The sequence below is a fragment of the Rhincodon typus genome, chromosome 24 (assembly GCF_021869965.1).
Source record: "Rhincodon typus isolate 14 chromosome 24, sRhiTyp1.1, whole genome shotgun sequence".
Taxonomy (NCBI): domain Eukaryota; kingdom Metazoa; phylum Chordata; class Chondrichthyes; order Orectolobiformes; family Rhincodontidae; genus Rhincodon; species Rhincodon typus.
Genome location: NC_063355.1, coordinates 7,222,219 through 7,239,968, shown reverse-complemented (window position 1 = coordinate 7,239,968; position 17,750 = coordinate 7,222,219). Strand labels below are relative to the sequence as shown.

Here is a 17,750-nt window from a genome sequence, read left to right as displayed (position 1 = left end):
AACCTCTCCCTTTTCATCACAAAAATTTTTCCTCTCTGTCTAGCCTTGTATATGATTAAAAGTTACCACAATTACATCTCTATTATTAATATGCCCCTCTACATTCTCTGGAAATTACATTTTCAATTTATTTTCCCCTCTTGATGAGTTAGAATATACTTAGAGCCACATCCAATCCTCTCACTTTATTTAGCTCAATTCCAAAGGAACCTCTTTAGGCTACTTCTCCATTTAAATCCTCTCATGCACGTAATATAATACAGTCTCTAATTAAGATAGCAACCCTCGCTCACATTTTTCTGTAACTATGCTTCCTGAGGGTTTATATCAAGAACACTTTAAAATCAACGCAGTTGCAGTCAAAGCTCAGGCAATGCTATTGCCACATGATTTTCTATTTTCAGAGTCATAATTACCTTTCCTGTTTGCCATTCATTAATATTATTTCATTTCAGTTTGCATACCTAGATTTCCGAAAGCTTGCTTCCCCAGGACTGTTTCTTTGTCATTACTGTATATTGCTTAATCTCTTTCCTTTACCCAATGCAAATAAACTGAAATCTCTCCCATAGGGTCAGAAGTGTGGATGTTCCCCAATGACTGCACAATGTTGTGCACCATTTGCAACTCCTCAGATACTGAAGCAGTCCACGTTCAAATGCAACAAGATCTGGACAATGTCCAGGCTTGGGCTGACAAGTAGCATTCGTTCCACATAAATGCCAGGCAATGGTCATGTCCAGTAAGAGACACTCCAACCACGCCTCTTGACATTCACTGTTGTTACTATTACTGAATGTCCCACTATCAATATCTTTTGGGTTACCACTAAACAGAAAATCAACTGGACTCCCCACGTAAGTACAGCGGCTGCAAGAGCACGTCAGAGATTAGGAAAACTCTGGGAGTAACTTACCTCCTGGCTCACCAGAGCCGGTCCACCATCTACAAGGCACAAGTCAAGAGTGTGATGGAATACTCCCCACTTGCCTGGATAAGTGCAGCTTCAACAACACTCAAGAAGCTTGACACCAACCAGGACAAAGCAGCCCGCTTGATTGGCACTACATCCACAAGCATCCACTCCCTCCACCACTGACGTTGAGTGGCAGCAGCGTTCTCTATGAGATGCACTGCAGAAATTAAACAAAGATCCTCAGACAGCATCTTCTCAGCCACGACCTCTTCTAGCTAGAAGGACAAGGGGAGCAGATACACAGAAACACCACCACCTGCAATTTCCCTCCAAGCCGCTCACCATCCTGACTTGCAAACATATCACAGTTCTTTCACTGTTATTGGGTCAAAATCCTGGAACTTACTCCCTAACAGCACTGTGAGTCAGCATACACCACTTGGACTGCAGGGTTCGGTAGGCAGCTCACTACGACCTTCTCAAGGGCAACAAGAAACAGGGAATAATGCTGGCCAGCTCATGTCCCATGAATAAATAAACAAAATCTACTCCATGAATCTGAATCCCTTTGTCTTGTAAAGCATCTGCCACCATGCATATATAATGTTGTGTGAGTGAACAATGAGGGATTTAATCTCTAATTGCACACAGTCTTACATCTTTGCGCTATGCTCACTACAGTTGCCAGGGACCGGACAATCGCAAACATGAACTCATAACTCATACTCATGAATAGACATGAGCTCCTTCCCAACCTGAACATGTGTTCAGCTGCTGACCTCCATTTTCTGCCCAACAAGCAAACACATTAGACAGTTACAATATCTCTTCTGAGTTGTTAGGTATCAGGCAAAGAACAGCATGGAATGGGAGGCTTGGCCTAGTGGTATTATCGCTAGACTAACAGGTTCTCTGGATTAAACATGTTCTGGGAACTGGGTTTGAATCAGACTACGGTAGATTATAGAATTTGATTTTAATTTTAAAAAATCTGGAATGGAGTGTTTAATGATGACCATGAATTCATCGATTGTCGGAAAAATCCATCTGGTTCACCAACATCGTTTAGGTAAGGAAACTCATCCTTATCTGATTTTTTCTACATACCCCTCAAAGTTGCTACCCAAGTTGACAGGGTTGTAAAGAAGGCGTATGGCATGTTGGCTTTCATTGGCATGGGAATTGAGTTTAAGAGCCGCGAGATTATGCTGCAGCTCTATAAAACCCTGGTTAGATGACAATTGGAATATCGTGTTCAGTTCTGGTTGCCTCATTATCAGAAGGATGTGGAAGCTTTGGAGAGGGTGCAGAAGAGATTTACCAGGATGCAGCCTGGACTGGAGGGTAGGTCTTTGAGGAAAGGTTGAGGGAGCTAGGTTTTTTCTCATTGGAGCAAAAAGGAGGAGAGGTGACTTGATAGAGGTGTACAAGATGAAGAGAGGCATAGATAGAGTGGATAGTCAGAGACTTTTTCCCAGGCAGAAATGACTACTATGAGGGGGCATAATTCGAAGGTGATTGGTGGAAGGTATAGGGGAGTTGTCAGATGTAGGTTCTTTGCACAGAGAGTGGTGGGTGTGTGGAATCCGATACTTTGAGAGACTTTTAAGCCACTCTTGGATAGGCACATGGATGAGAGTAAAACGTAGAGTATGCAGGGTAGTTTGATCTCAGTAGGATAATAGGTTGGCACAACATCATGGGCCGAAGGGCCTGTACGGTGCTGAAAAGAAATAACTCCAGACCCACTGCAATGTGGTTGACCTGTAACTGGCCTCTGAGCAATTAGGGTTGGGCAGTAAATGCTGGCCTAGCCACTGACGCCCTCATTCCATTAACATATTAAAAGAAAAGTGGCATTGTCCTACACCCTCAAAAATTCTCCTCGACAGAAAGGTGATTTTTCTAAAAAATATGAATTAACTGATATCCAATGGTTCTGTGATTTTTCTAATTCGACTGTACTCTATGATAAACCTGGATTTAATCACGTGATCATCTGAATGCCAGAATGGATAAATACTGCCCTCTGCTTTTCAGTGTATGGCACAGATCATATAGTTCTGAACAAGAGATATTTCGTGTAACAGTGTGTCAAATAAAGAAAGATTTAGGAGTTGGGAGACCTTGACTGAAGCTCTTGTAAATCTCCAATTCAGATGTGGTCCAGATGGAGGTTATTGGCCTGAACCTAGTAAGTTACATTTAATTGAGCAACTTGTAAATTTGCAATAAATCCTTTATTCAATGCATAGAAACCTAAATTTTATTCTTAAATTGAAGTCTTGCAATTGAATGGATTTGGAAGGGCATGGAATAAGCACAGAAACACTGAAAAATTACCAGCTTTTCTAGTTATGGAAACAGATTTTTACTGAAGGATAACCGGAGATAATGTGCACTCATGAGCAACGTTGAGATGTCTTCCTAGATGTTCAATCTACAACATATTAGTGATACCATTTTAAAACATAAATTAGGCCATTTCAACCAATCCATAAGCACTGAATTGTGAAGCTCATTTGAATTTGGACCGAGGGACATACAGCTATATTTCAGCTTGTTATTTCTGCTGAGTAGAACAATAAAAATGCTTAGAGCAGAGGCTGACAGCTGCAGGGTTACTAAAGAGTAAGTCAGAAAACATATTTCACCAAAGCCAAGACATGCGTCAACACATTCCCTCCTTGGGTGGATATTATGTTTTTGTTCTCGTTTTGATCTCTCCATGGGGCCCTGGCTGGCCAGACTTCTCATCTATATTTTGATGCACAATATTAACTGGATTATCTTGTAGCTGTTTCTAAATATCCCAAATAAACTGCATTATAATGAGGGATGCCACTTTATTCTGAGTTTTGCTCAAGGGTCTGGAACAATATAATAGCTATGTTATGCGTACATTTCACAATCTTCTGCACTACATAATGACTTGGGCACCATATTCAAGATTACTAAGCAGCTAAGTCAATGAGTCATATTTATGAGTCTGACCTGAGGCTTTAACAACGATACATTCAGGTTTTGCTCAAGAGGACATTCCAAGTAACTAAAGTCATGGAAACAGTGAAGGCAAGGCTGCTGTTTGATAGTGATATGTTCACACTAATCAGCCTGGACTGCATAATTGAAGTGGAGCAAGGAGGTGACCTATGACGAACATTTGAGATATGGTGCTCACAATATATTTATGTTCCGTTTAACCACAGAATCAAAGAATCCTTACAGTATGCAAGTAGACCATCTGGCCTATCAAATCCACACCAACCCTCTGAAGAGCATCCCGCCCAGTCCTAATCACTACCTCTATAACTTTGCATTTCCCATGGCTAATCTACCTAGCCTGCTCATCCCTGGACACTATGCGGAATTTAGTATGACCAATCCACCTAATGTGCACATCTTTGAACTGTGGGAGGAAACTGGACACAGACATAGGGAGAACATGCAATCTCCAACACAGACAGTCGTCTGAGGCTGGAATCGAACCCAGATCTCTGGTGCTGAGAGGCAGTAGTGCTAACTACTGAGCCACAGTTCCACCCAAGGTGACAGAAAGAGATTTTTTTTTTTTTTAAAAAAGTACTTGACTGATAAAGAAAAACAAACTTGAACAAGAAAAGAACCTTGTCTGGGTTAAATGGTTATAACTGTAAATAAACTTACACAGACTTGGACTTAGTTTCTCCAGTTCCATGCAGAACAATGGGCAGCAACCATAAATTAACAATAAGAAAACATTGAAATAGAAATGCATTCCGATAAGGAATACAACAATCAAGTTTTATTGCAAGGTAAATTATGGCAAGCAGAAAGTTAATGCCAGAGTTCAAAAAAAGAAAACGATAGTGGGAAATGTGCAGGGAGTGTTGTTCCAGAGGGGTCTATGTTTGGGTCATTCCAGTTTACATTATATATTGTAATTTCACATAAGATTAATGGAACAATATAAAAGTATGCAACCAAGTCTGGACAACAACAAATTCGAACAAAGTTTATGGAAGACTACAGGTAGTACACGAGCAGGATGAACAGGTTGCTATCAGATACAGGTTAAAGTTGAAAATAATGGAATGAAATATTCAGAAGTGAGGTTATAATTGAATTAAAGCAACAGAGATTTAAGTGCACACATGCTCTGGTCATTGTGACATGTTATGAGAGTGGATATAGTGTCACATTAATTTCACTGATCGATGATGTGGTACTAGACAACCAGCACTTACGTGGTCACAAAAAGAATCAAGTTGCGGATACAAAAAACTAAAATATCAATTTCCACAGAATGGATAGAATGCAAAATTCTTCCCTATAGAATAGTTGTCCGGAGAAGCAGAGATTTTGAGAGGATTTGGGATGCAAGCAGGAAAGCAGGATTAAACCAAGTGACCCTCAGAGGTAACAGTATAGATCTGATGAGTCAAATAGCCCAGTTCTATGTTGGAAAATTCCAAGTGCATTCCACCAGGTGCATAATTACTCTGCTTGACAACAGCAGAGGAGTAACTCAACTCCTGATTCCCCATAGCCTTTCCACAATCCCCAAAACAGAAGTCAAGGGTTCCGACAGAATCCCCTCCACATGCCAGGAGTGCATTTCCAACTCTCAAAGAGCTTGATAAAGTAACCCACTTAATTTGCACCCTTTGATGACCAGCAAGCATACAAAAACGCCAATTGAAAACAAAGGAATGTGGTTTCCTAAACTTCTCCCCAATGAAAACCAGTTCAACTCCACAATTTAAGAAAAGTTCAGTAGCTCACAAAGGGTTGCATCACTATGAGGCAAAATGTTACACATGTAATCCTCTATGTACCCTGAAAGATACCCTTTGGTTTCTCCGCTGTCATGATACTGATAGAATCATACAGTACAGAAGAGGCCCTTCAGCCCATCAAGTCTGCACCAACTAAGCTACTCTAGATCTACACTAGCCCCACTTTCCAAAGCCCATTGCTTTGAACATTAATGATATTTCAAGCGCTCATTCAAGTACTTTTTAAAGATTTCAGGTTTTCCACCTCGGCTACCTTCTAAAGCACTGCATTCCAGATTCCAGCCACCCTGCGGGTGAAAAAATCTTCCCTTAAATCCTCTTCAAATCTTTTCCCTTTTCATTTTTAAACTATGGCCCCTTGTAATTGACTTTTCAACTAAGGCAAACAGCTGCTTTTTACCCAACCTGTCCATGTCCCTCAATCTTATACACCTCAATTAGGTCAATTCCTTCCCCCTCTCTGCTCTGGAGAGAGCAACCTGAACTTGTTCGGACTTTCTTCATAGTTAAAATGCTCCATTGCAGACAAAATCCTGATGAAACTCCTCTGCACCTCCTCCAGCGCAGTCATATCCTTCCTATATTGGGGCAATCAGAACTGTGTGCAGTACAGAACTGTGGCCTAACTAAGTTCTGTATAGCCCCAACGTAACACCATGTTCTTATAGTCTATGCCACAACTGATAAAGGTAAGTGCCCTGTATGTCTTCTACATGGGACACTGGCCACCTTCAGTGACCCGTGGATTAGCACCCGAGATCCTTCTGTTCCTCTGGGCTTTCTAGAGTCCTGCCATTGATTGCGTACCTCTTATCATAAATTGAGTACATCGTTATTAATGTGGTATTTACTTTGGGGCATTTTATCAGGTAGAACTATTCATCTGGCAGCTCTGATAGTAAACAGGGACAGGCAACCACATGGACATCATACCCAAGTTAAATTCTGTCTTTGGAAAGATAACCATGGGGCCAATTAGTGCTCTATACAAGCAGATTAAGAAACACAGCAATATCCAAGAGTCAAGCCTGTCTCCTTCCTTGTGTGTACACCTTAGGAATTCATTATGCAATGGTGGGAGCCCCAGTGTTCCCTCATGAAATCAAAGCTTCAAGTCAAACTTTGGATATAATAGGCAATTGGCACACATTGGAATAAAGTGCCGAGAAGTCAGCCAATCAGCTCATCAAGCTTATTCTACCATTTGAGCAGATCATGACTACTCTGCACCTGAACTCTATATCCTTCGATATTCTTTCCCAACAAAAATTACAACAGGCCCACCATCCATAGCCGCATGGGAAGAAACACCTTAATTTCTACTAAAATGAGAGAAAAAAAATTGCACTCTGTCGCAAATGGCCTAGCTCTTATTTCAGGATAATATACTCTTATTTGAGATTTCCACTGCTGGAGGACACGGTTTGTCCATTTCTCTCCCACTGAATCAATTACCCTTTTAAACACCCCAACCAGATCTCCTTTCAGTCTTCTAATCTCAATGGAATTTAAAACAGGCAAAGACTCTATACAGGTAGTTCTCCTATAACACGATAGTGGTGTTCCTGTATGACCTCGCGGTATAGGAAATCGCCTTTTAAAATAGCGTTTTAGGGAGATTGCTACAGAAAATTGCTATACTTGTACAGCAGAAAGTTCGCATTATCCATCAGCGTCCACTATTCATCAATCGCATTACAGCGAATTCGCATTAACAAAATATGCATTATAGCAATATTACCTGTACAGCTCTGGCACTACTACCTCCCCTCTGTATTCAACTCTCTTGAAATAGAGGCCAACATTTCTTTGGCCTTTCTGGTTACTTTTTGCACCAACATCTGGTAATTTGTGTGCCTGACCATCCAAATTCATTGCTCCTTTAAAGCTGTACATTATTCATCATTCAGAAAATAACAGGCTACTGTTGGAGGTATTATTAATTTCTAGCATGCATTTACCTACATTAATTCCTTTCCTTAGGATGATTCCTTGCCATTACCCCAGGGCCCAGCTCAAAATCTAGTGGTTATGTTTCATGTCACTGCAGCAATAGTTCTCTACTGCATCATTCAAGAAGACATACTTTATCTGAATAGGGTGTACTTGCAGACTAAAAGTCTGGCTGGTGACTGGAGCACAATCCAACATCTCAGCTCAAATAGTTAATGCAACACAGACACAGGAGGGGAAATGCGATGCTTACAATTTGACGTACCTACTTACACCATCAAGATACTGCAATCATTGAATTTAAAGCATTCATCTAAGTAATTATTCATGGGATGTGGACAACCTTTGTTGCTCCTCCTTAACTGCTCTTGAACTGAATGGTTGTCAGGCCATTTCAGTGGGCAATTAAGAGTCAACCACATTGCTGCAAACCTGGAGTCACAGAGGTCATATTGAGCAAGGATGCCAGATTTCATTCTTTTAAATACCCATCTCCTTCAGCAATGTCCTTTATGACAATTGATGACAGTTTCATGGTTCCAGATTTTATTAACTGGTCTTAAAGTCCACCCACAGGGATTTGAATCCATAGCCCCAAAGCATGAGCCTGGGCCTCAGGATTACTAGTCCAGTGACATTACTAGACACCACACATGCAGAAAAACGTACTTGTTAAAGTAGTAAAGAATTTATTGCAGAAAGATACATTTGCTTAAGAGAAGGGGTGCTAGAGATGTTGTAACTGACCTGCCAACACGCTTCAACCGTTCAGAGCGGAAATTTTCGTAGTGCAAATCCTGGGTGACCTCCTGTAGATCCTGCATGTGCGTCCTGAAAGAACACAGAAAATGCTTAAAGATACAATTCAACAAAGTTATTTGTTCCCCTTCCTCTCTACTGCTTTCATATTTTCAACCATCCCTTCTGCAAATAAAGTCTCCTGGGCACACTATCACTTAAATACATGAACCCACATTGTCATCATCATGTGAAACTACAGGGTTTAGGAGCCATACAATTGTTGAGGGTCCAACTCTGCCCATTTCCGATGCCCACAAGTTGCCACTTTCTAGAAAGAGTCATTAAATAGTGGTCAAAATAATAAGAACTCTAGCTGATTCTTTCCCTGTCTTGATCCAGCAAGGCCAGCTGTACTGCCACATTGCATGAAATCAGCAAAAGAGTGTCATGTTGCTGAGGAGATAGCTGTGCCATGACCTAATGTGGATAGTCAGAACATATTATAGCTAGGGATAGCACTAGAATAATTGTATTTCTTCAAAGCAATAGCTCAGTCGCAGGTAATGTTGTGGAAGCCTCAATTCAAAGACTCAGCGCAGTAGATTCACTAGGATGATTACCAGAGAGGCAAAACCAAATTTTTTGACAAAGAGAGTACAAGCCTTACTGCTCCTATGATGCTGCTTGGCCTGCTGTGTTCATCCAGCTCTGCACCTTGTTGTTTCTTGACAAAGAGTCTAGATATTGAATTATTCACATGGTACATGGGTAATTAAAGAGGAGATTTAACAGTGTACGGAAGCTAGTGATAAGCAAGCTGTAATTTAAAATTATCAGAGCAAGGAGAGGTAAAATGATTTTCTTGTGCTGAGTGTTGTTAAAAATACCAATGCTTTGTGACAGGGGTGGCTGAGATCAAGGCCACTGTACCTTTTAAAATGATGAATCCCATTACTTAAGGAAATGGTAAAAGGGCACTTAGAAAATCATAATAATATGATTAGAAAGAATCAGCAGAGTTTATGGTATTTGACAAATCTTTTCTTTAAGTGTAAATAGCAGGGTACTACAAGATGCAGTATGTTTGGACTGTCAAAAACCGGTCAATAGGACATCACATGAAAATTTACAGCACAAGAGTTCATATTATAAATAGTATAAGGGCTGTTGGGACTAAGAGTAATAGCATAGATTGAGGAATTGTTAATGATCAGAAAAGTGAGCAAACATAAATGCAGAGATAGTAGGAACTGCAGATGCTGGAGAATCCGAGGCAACAAGGTGCAGGGCTGGATGAACACAGCAGGCCAAGCAGCATCATAGGAGCAGAGAGGCTGACGTTTCGGGCCTAGACCCTTCATCAGAAAACATAAATGCATCATATTTATACCGGTAAATTTTTACTACTGGGATGCTACAAGCATCAATGCTGACAATTCTACTATTTACTATATATACATTAGTGATTTAGATGAAGAGAGACCAATTGTAATGCATAAATGAAACAAAGAACTGTGGACACTGAGATCTGAAACGAAACAAATCGCTTGCAAAACTCAACAGGTCTGGCAGCATCTGTGGAGAGAGAAAAGAATTAACATTTCAAGTTGAGTGATTCTTGGTCACCAGACTTGAAATGTTAGATCGTAAATGGATCCCAGCTGTTGAGATTACAAAGCACATTGGGAAACTAAGCTGTGAAACAGAGAGTCTGCATAGATATAATCGATAGAATAGGTGAGACGGCAGGGTGGAGGCACATGAAGTAATGTGGGAAAATGAAGGCATGATATTAAAATAATCTCAAAATTGGATAAATATGTTTTAAGTGGTAGGCAACCATTAAACATTGGCACTCTCAGGAATTAGAGGGCCCATGTATAAAACTATGCAAGTACAGCAAGCGTTTAGGAAGACAAACCATACATTGGACTTTATTCCAAGTTGCTTGGAATAGGAGAGTAAGAAAATCTTGCTGTAGTTGCTTTGCTGACACCGTACCCAAAATACACTAACGGTTTTAGTTTCTGCATTGAAATGGTTCACTTGATTGATTATTGGAATGAGAGTTATCAGTGAGGAGAGACTGCATAGATCATGCCGATGCACCCTGGAGATAAGAATAAGGGGAGATTTCATTGAAATATCCAGGTTCGAGGTATTGACAAGATAGACAGTGAGATCCCATAGTTGACAAATCAAAAATTAGAAGGCATCATCTTCATTAGCCATTTAGGATTGAGGAGAAGAAATTTCTTCAGATACGCGGATCTTTGAAATTCTCTACTATAGTGCGCTGTAAATGCAGGTCTATAAAATGTATTCAAGACTGATTTTGACAGGTTTTTTGACTCTAAAGGAAATAATGGACATGGGGCTCAGAGGGGAAAGTAGGGTTGAGGCAAGGCTGAAAATCAACCATGGCATCGTTGAATGACGGAGCACATCTGAGGGGCCAAATGGCCGATTGCTGTTACTATTTCTTGTGCCTGTATACAGGAAGCTTAACATATGTTTGAACCCTGTGGTAGAGTCATGGGGAGATACAACAGCAGATACAGGATGAACCAAATAACCTCCTTTCAAGCTATAATTTTCTTAGAGGCACCTGATTAGATCATGCATTTCATAATTGCTGCGTAAAACTAGTCAAGACAACAAACTCCAGCAGCAAGGGTAGATTTCCCTTCAGAGTGTGTTGGTCTACACAACACCCCCACCCCTAGCAGTGCTTACATCACACATCCCACTTTCACTTTCCTAAAAGTCTCTTTACAACTCAGAACTCATTTAAGTCCCTTTTATTGTGTTCCTACTTATTCCATTAGCTGACCTGTTACTCCAAAATAACAAAATTCAGAACATGAAACCACAAGGTACCCCAAATAGTTTCATAAATCTTCCAGAACTCCTACATAAATCTCAAGCCAACAGTATCCATCCATAAGAGTTACCCCTCCTTCTCAATAACACTGTTGGTGCACAGTAAGAATTGCATTGGTAAATGCACCAAATGGGAACACAATAAAAAGAAAAAACATTGAAAAATATCTTTACAAGACTATAAAGTACTAGAAAAATGAGGATAGTAAAACCTCCACTGATTAAGCATCCACAGACCCTATATCAGGCAAATACTGTTACTATAAACCCAATTACAGAGGAGCATAGAAAACATTGAGCAAACCCATTATTAACGCCAAGTTATTTAGTAACTTCTTACTCTGGATTAGCCACTTGTCCTGCGAAACCCAAATCAAATTTGAGGCTTCAAACAGTTTCAAACATCTGCAACTTCTAAAATTGCAAGTATCTTAATGATGAAAATCTGAATGTAACTGTGAAGAATTTAGATACAGTTGGTGAGTCAACATTGTGAGGGTTACCATTTATCAGGAAGTGACTTGGACCAGCTTTATAAATGTTGTTATGAGGGCTCATATGGCACAATGGTAGTGTCTATACGTCTGTGCCAGGAGGCCCAGGTTCCAAGTCCCACCTGCTCCAGAGGTGTGTAAGACCATCTCTAAATTGATTGGTTAGAAAATATCTGTAAATACCGTGGGTAGAAGATCAGGTTGCAAGCTGGGAATTCTGTGGCAAGTAACTCACTCCCTGACTCTCCAATATCTATCCTGCAAGGCACAATTTAAAAAAAGTTGATATGATGGGGGTGTCACTGGCCAGCATTTATTGCCCAGGGCAGTTAGGGATGGGCAATAAATGCTGGCCAGTGGCACCCACATCAGAGGGCAGTAAAGAGTGAACTACATTGTTGTGTATGTGGCGTCACATGTGGATCAGATCAGGTAAGGATGGCAGATTTCCTACCCTTCGTTAACCAAATGGGTTTTTTTTTAAAACCAACAATCAACTACGTTTACATGGTCAGAGCAGCTTAGATTTTTTTTATTTCAGACTTTTACTGAATACAAATGTCATAACCTGCTAGATCTCCAGAACATTAGCCTTGGCTTGGGATTACTAGTCCAGTGACATCATCACTGTCAAAACTTCCCTCCAAGTGTGAATATGTTCCATTTGTCTAGATGAGTGGTGTTCCATTAATACTCAAGGTGGTCAACACTATGCCAGTTAAAGCAGCCACTTGACTGACACCCCATCCACCATCTTCAACATACCCTTTCTTTGCCATTGAGACTCAGGAGGAGTGTATACCATTAACAATACAAGCTATAGTATCTCACCAAGGCTTCTTCACAGCATGCTCTACTGAGACCACTAACCCACAGAAGAGCAAAGGCAGCAAATTCAACGGGAAAATCATCACCTCTATGTTCCCCTCCAACGGACAAACCTTCTAGATTTAGAATGACGCTGCTGTTCTTTCACCGTCACTGGATCATTACCACCTTACCAGCATAGTGACCGTCCCTAAATCTCAAGGACTACAACAACTCAAGGTGGCAGCTCACAACCACCATCTTCACAGCAACTGGAGATGGGCAATAAATGCTGGCCTGGCCAACATCCCTTGAAAAATATATTGTTTTAAATTTACTGTTTAAAAGTTATCTTTAGCTATCTGCCTAACTCAGGCACTTCCTTGAGTTCTTGTCCTGAGTACATTGATCACTGCAATCCTGTCGGCCACCAGGGGGCCAGCTAATCCAACAATTCACTTCTGAATGCTAGAAATGGAGAAGAAGAAGCTCTTCCAGCAATTTCACAGCAACACTTAATATGACTCAAAGTACTAAGCTTTGGCTTACCTGCAAGTTTTATTGGTAGTCACAGCCCCACTGAGGATCACTGAATTTGTTCCAAGGCAATAAAATAGATTTCCTAGAACTAAGCATGTCAACATGGATTGAAAGGCACTCACTGATCTTATGCCAATCTCACTATTGAGGCCTCTGTCAAATTGTCCAATCAAGCCTTGAAGTATAGTTGGAAGAAAACACTTCTAAGAAAAGTGAGTACACGATTGGCCCCAACTGCCTGCACAGTTCATTCCTGCACTAAAGTTGGCACCTTAGTTGCAGGCAGAAGCTGATCAAAGTAGCACTTGCTGCTCCATAGTTACACTCACTACCGACAGAGTGTACTGATTCACCACAGAAATTGTGAGATGGTTGATTAATCTTCAATTGAAAAATTTAGGAATGCATCGCAAAATATGACTTCCTTCAAATCCTACAAGAGATCTGACTATTTAAAATGCAAATAACTTTCATGAACACATTTCTTTATCAATGATGGTGCAGAAACAAAGAAATAACACTTCTTTTGTCCATTTTCTACCCTAAAGGATTGTCTCCTGGTTAGTTCTTATACTGTTTGCTTTGTTTACACTTATGCCCAAGAGACAGCAAGTCCTTTTCAGGCTATTTTTACCTAGAAGGGATTATAGGGGCTAGTATTCTCACCTAATTTCCTTATGTGTATTTCTAGCAAGGGTACTGGATAACAACTAAGAAAGGGAATCCTGATCATATTTTCAACCCCACAGCAAAGGCACAGAGGACAATGAGGTCTAAATGCTACCCTGGCTGATATTAATTAATTAATTATAAATGCAAGATCAAATCAGGAATTTGCTAGTTTCATGATTCTGCTACTCACTAGAAAAGTTTGTGAAATGAGCCTACTGTACGAAAGATAGATACATCTCAAGGAATAACATTCTAGATAAAGCTGAAGTTGCAACATTGTAATTCTTTCCTGCATTGTCACAGCAGCACCATGACTTCAATCTGATACCCATTCTCTTCTTCATGATAGAGGATGGCTATTGGGTACAAGGTCACAACAAATGTCAGTTTCTCCCACAATCCAAGAATAAAAGTTCATGTCAACTGATCTGCAACACGTGGGGCAACCTTGAAATGTACTGCTGCATATTTTCCTGGAGTCCTTATATTAAGAGACTTCAGTGATCAAGGTGGACGTGCTGGAGTTGATGCAATTTACCCAATATATGCAGTAAAGGCAAAAAGGTAAGTAACCAACATATTCTTCAAAAGCAAGACATTTCACTTGGCATTTTCTTTAACTTTTAGCAGTTACCTCAAGAAATTTATCAATAAAAATCAGGCTGTTTATTTGACAATTAGTTAATATTCACAATATTTATAGCAAATGTAATGAGGCATACCAAGATGCTGCAGAAGAAACTGTTTTGAAATTAACCTTCATGTTTTTAAGAAAAAAGCCTCTCTGTTAAACTAATCTCAATTTAACGAAGTGTGAGACCCAGATTGAAACTGTTTGAAGAGCTGGCATTGGCTGAAATCAGAAGTGTCAAACGGTTGAGTATGGGGAATAAAATAGGCCCAAAAAGCTAACATGCACAATGCAACATAAGAACTCTCTTGATAACTGACTCCCACAGTAATGGCAAACCATTAGCAGTATTTAGTTAATTTCAGCAATTTCCCATAATTTGCATGGGTTAGGTGGTGTGGACTCCGTTAACAAGCACTAACATATCTCATTTTTCATAAGGATTAAAGCATAACATTAATTTTACAAGGCTCCAAACGTAACGAATACGTTATGCTCAAAAATCAGCTGGGCAACTGAATACCTAGCTCACAGCAAAATGAGTTATGCATCCAAAGCTTTTGGTACACAAGAGAAGGCTGCATTACCAGTGAATGCAGATCGCGATTACCTGGAGTAAATCATTCAAAATAGGCACAATGTCAAATTTCAAAGCCTCACCCAAGCTGTATTCCTGGCATTCAATTTGCCCTTTTAAAATGCACATATAACTGATCCACAGCTAGCCGACTGTAAATTTCTTTCTGAAGCTAAAGTTTGCATAATTCAACTTGAAAATTACTTCCTTCATTCATTTTGATTTTAGGGCAGCTGCACTATGTTGTTCTTTTTTGCTCATATCTTTTCTTCATTTTTTGTGGATTTTTAAAAAAAATTCATTCATGGGATGCTGGCATCACTGGCTAGGCTAGCATTTAGTGCCTATCTCTAGTTGCCCTTGAGAAATGGTGGCGAGCTGCTTCTTGAACCATTGCAGTTCAATTTGTGTAGGCAAACACACAATGCTATAGAGCAGGAGTTTCAGTATTTTGACCCAGAAACCCTGAAGGAATGATAATGAATTTCCAAGTCAGGATGGCCAGTGATTTGGAAGGGAACTTGCAGGTGGTGGCGTTTCCATATGTCGACTGACCTTATCTCCTATGTCAGTGTTTATGGGTTTGGAAAGTGCTTAGAAGGCTTGGTGACTTTCTGCCGTACATCTTACAGATGGAACACACTGCTGCTGAGTGGTGGCGGTGGAGGGACTATGTTTCTGGATGAGGTGTTAATAAAACAAGCTGTTTTGTCCTGGTTCAGTCAATGGTAATGCCCATGATGCTGATAGTGGGTGATTCAGCAATGGTACTGCCATTGAATGTCAAAGGAAGATGGGTAAAGTCTCCCTTCTGGAGATGGTCATTGCCTGACACTTGTGGGACATGAATGTTACTTACAACTTATCAGCCCAAATCTAGACCTTGTCCAGGTACTGCTGCATCTGGGCATGGGCTACTTTAGTATCCGATGATTGCAAATGGTGCTGAACATTATTGTGTAACTATTAGCGAACATCCCACTTCTGATCTTATGATGAACAAAAAGTAAATAATGAAGCAGCTGAAGACGCCTGAAATTGGACACCATTCTGAGAACACCCGTAGTGATATCTCAGACTGGGATGATTGACCTTGAATGACAAAAACCATCTTCATTTGTGCTATATATTACTTAAATTGATTAGAAATTCGTTAAGAGAAACATTATGGATGAATTAGCAATAGTCTAGAAATTAATAAACTTAGCACGCATATGTTTAGTATATGCATATAAAGAGTATACATGTGTGAGAGAGTATGAAGAAGAGAGTAACTTAAGAGTGTTTTGGCATAGAGCATCAAGTAAGTGAAAAAAGCATATAGGCTAGAAAACTTCCAAAATCTGACCCATTGACTGAATAATACAGAGCAAGGAAAGGTGATATTATTCAAATCACATGGACAAAGAAAGGAAATATGTTAAATGAAAGGTAGCAATCATGGAAGTGTAACATGAAGTTTCTATGCAACTATTAAATCAAAGTAGAAATACATACAAGAATACAGAAATGCGTTTTTTGATCGAATCATCCAGCTGTGAAAAGTTGGCCTTGACAGTTTGAATGATGGTATTATGCTAAAAATTAGCTGTTTAAGAAGAAGCACTATTCAACAAATTCAACTCAATTACAATCTGTTGGAATTCAGGCTGTAAAATCTGAACATCAAATGCTTTAAAAGAATGGCTTATTTGGTTTGAAGCAAACGGCGAACAGCTTTTATCTTGATAATGCAAAGAGACTGAAGTCACAATTGCAGTGCATCATGCAAGCAATCATGCAAATGTATATTCAAGATTTCAGAAACATTACATTTTCCATGCTGGCTGTCTCTCTCTCTCTCTGTGCTCCATCTGCACGAGGATCGTTTCCTTGCGACGAACCAGAAGACACCACTGGCAGTGCCTCCTTCATCACATATATTGTAACATGGCTCAAGTGCCATACAATTCAGGAAACAAAACAGCAGATATGCTAATGGCTCATTCAAAAATGTGTCTTGTCAAAATGCGAACTGGAACTCGAAGCAGTAACCAGAATTCTATGGTTCTATGCAGCAGCACTTCAATACTTTACCAATACTGCAAAGCAAGTTGCTCTAGCAGGATCCTACTTACTATCATACATGTTTCTGCAGCTGAAATAATTCATTTAAGAAAGCTTTATCATAGGTTCTGTGGTTGCATACTGGGGATTCTGAGATATTGGACTTACATGCATTTGGAGAGGCAAGGCTGATTAAGGACAGACAGCCTGTGCGTGGGAAATCGTGTCTCTCAAACTTGATTCAGTTTTTTGAGGATGTGACCAAAAAGATAGATGAGGGCAGAGAGGTAGACGATGGATTCGAATAAAGCCTTTAACAAGGATGCGTATAGTAGACTGTTTAGTAAAGTTAGATCACATGGGATTCGGAAGAGCTTGCCAATTGGATACAAGATTGGCTTGAATGGTATGAGACAGAGGGTGGTGATGGAGGGTTGTTTTTCAGACTGGAGGGCAAAGACCAGCGGTGTTCCACAGGGATCAGTGCTGGGTCCACTGTTGTTTGTCATTCATATAAATGATTTGGATGAGAATTTAGGAGGCACGGTTAGTAAGTTTGTGAATGACACCAAAATTAGTGGTATAGTGGACAGTGAAGGAGGTTATCTAAGAATACAAAGGAATCTTAATCAATTGGGCCAATGGGCTAAGGAGTGGCAGATAGAGTTTAATTTGAATAAAACGTGAAGTGTTGCATTTTGGTAAAGCAAAC

The 17,750-nt window shown here is 40.0% G+C and overlaps 1 protein-coding gene across 3 annotated transcripts in view; it reads right to left on the bottom strand.

Moving 5' to 3' along the window:
• The window catches only part of zgc:63587 (uncharacterized protein LOC393431 homolog), a 122,379-nt gene that overhangs the window by 28,126 nt on the left and 76,503 nt on the right, over positions 1-17,750 (bottom strand). For all 3 annotated transcript variants that reach the window (XM_048611242.1, XM_048611241.1, XM_048611243.1), the window contains one exon: positions 8,395-8,478. In XM_048611242.1, the coding sequence (XP_048467199.1) occupies positions 8,395-8,478 (84 nt within the window). The remainder of the gene's footprint in view (positions 1-8,394; positions 8,479-17,750) is intronic.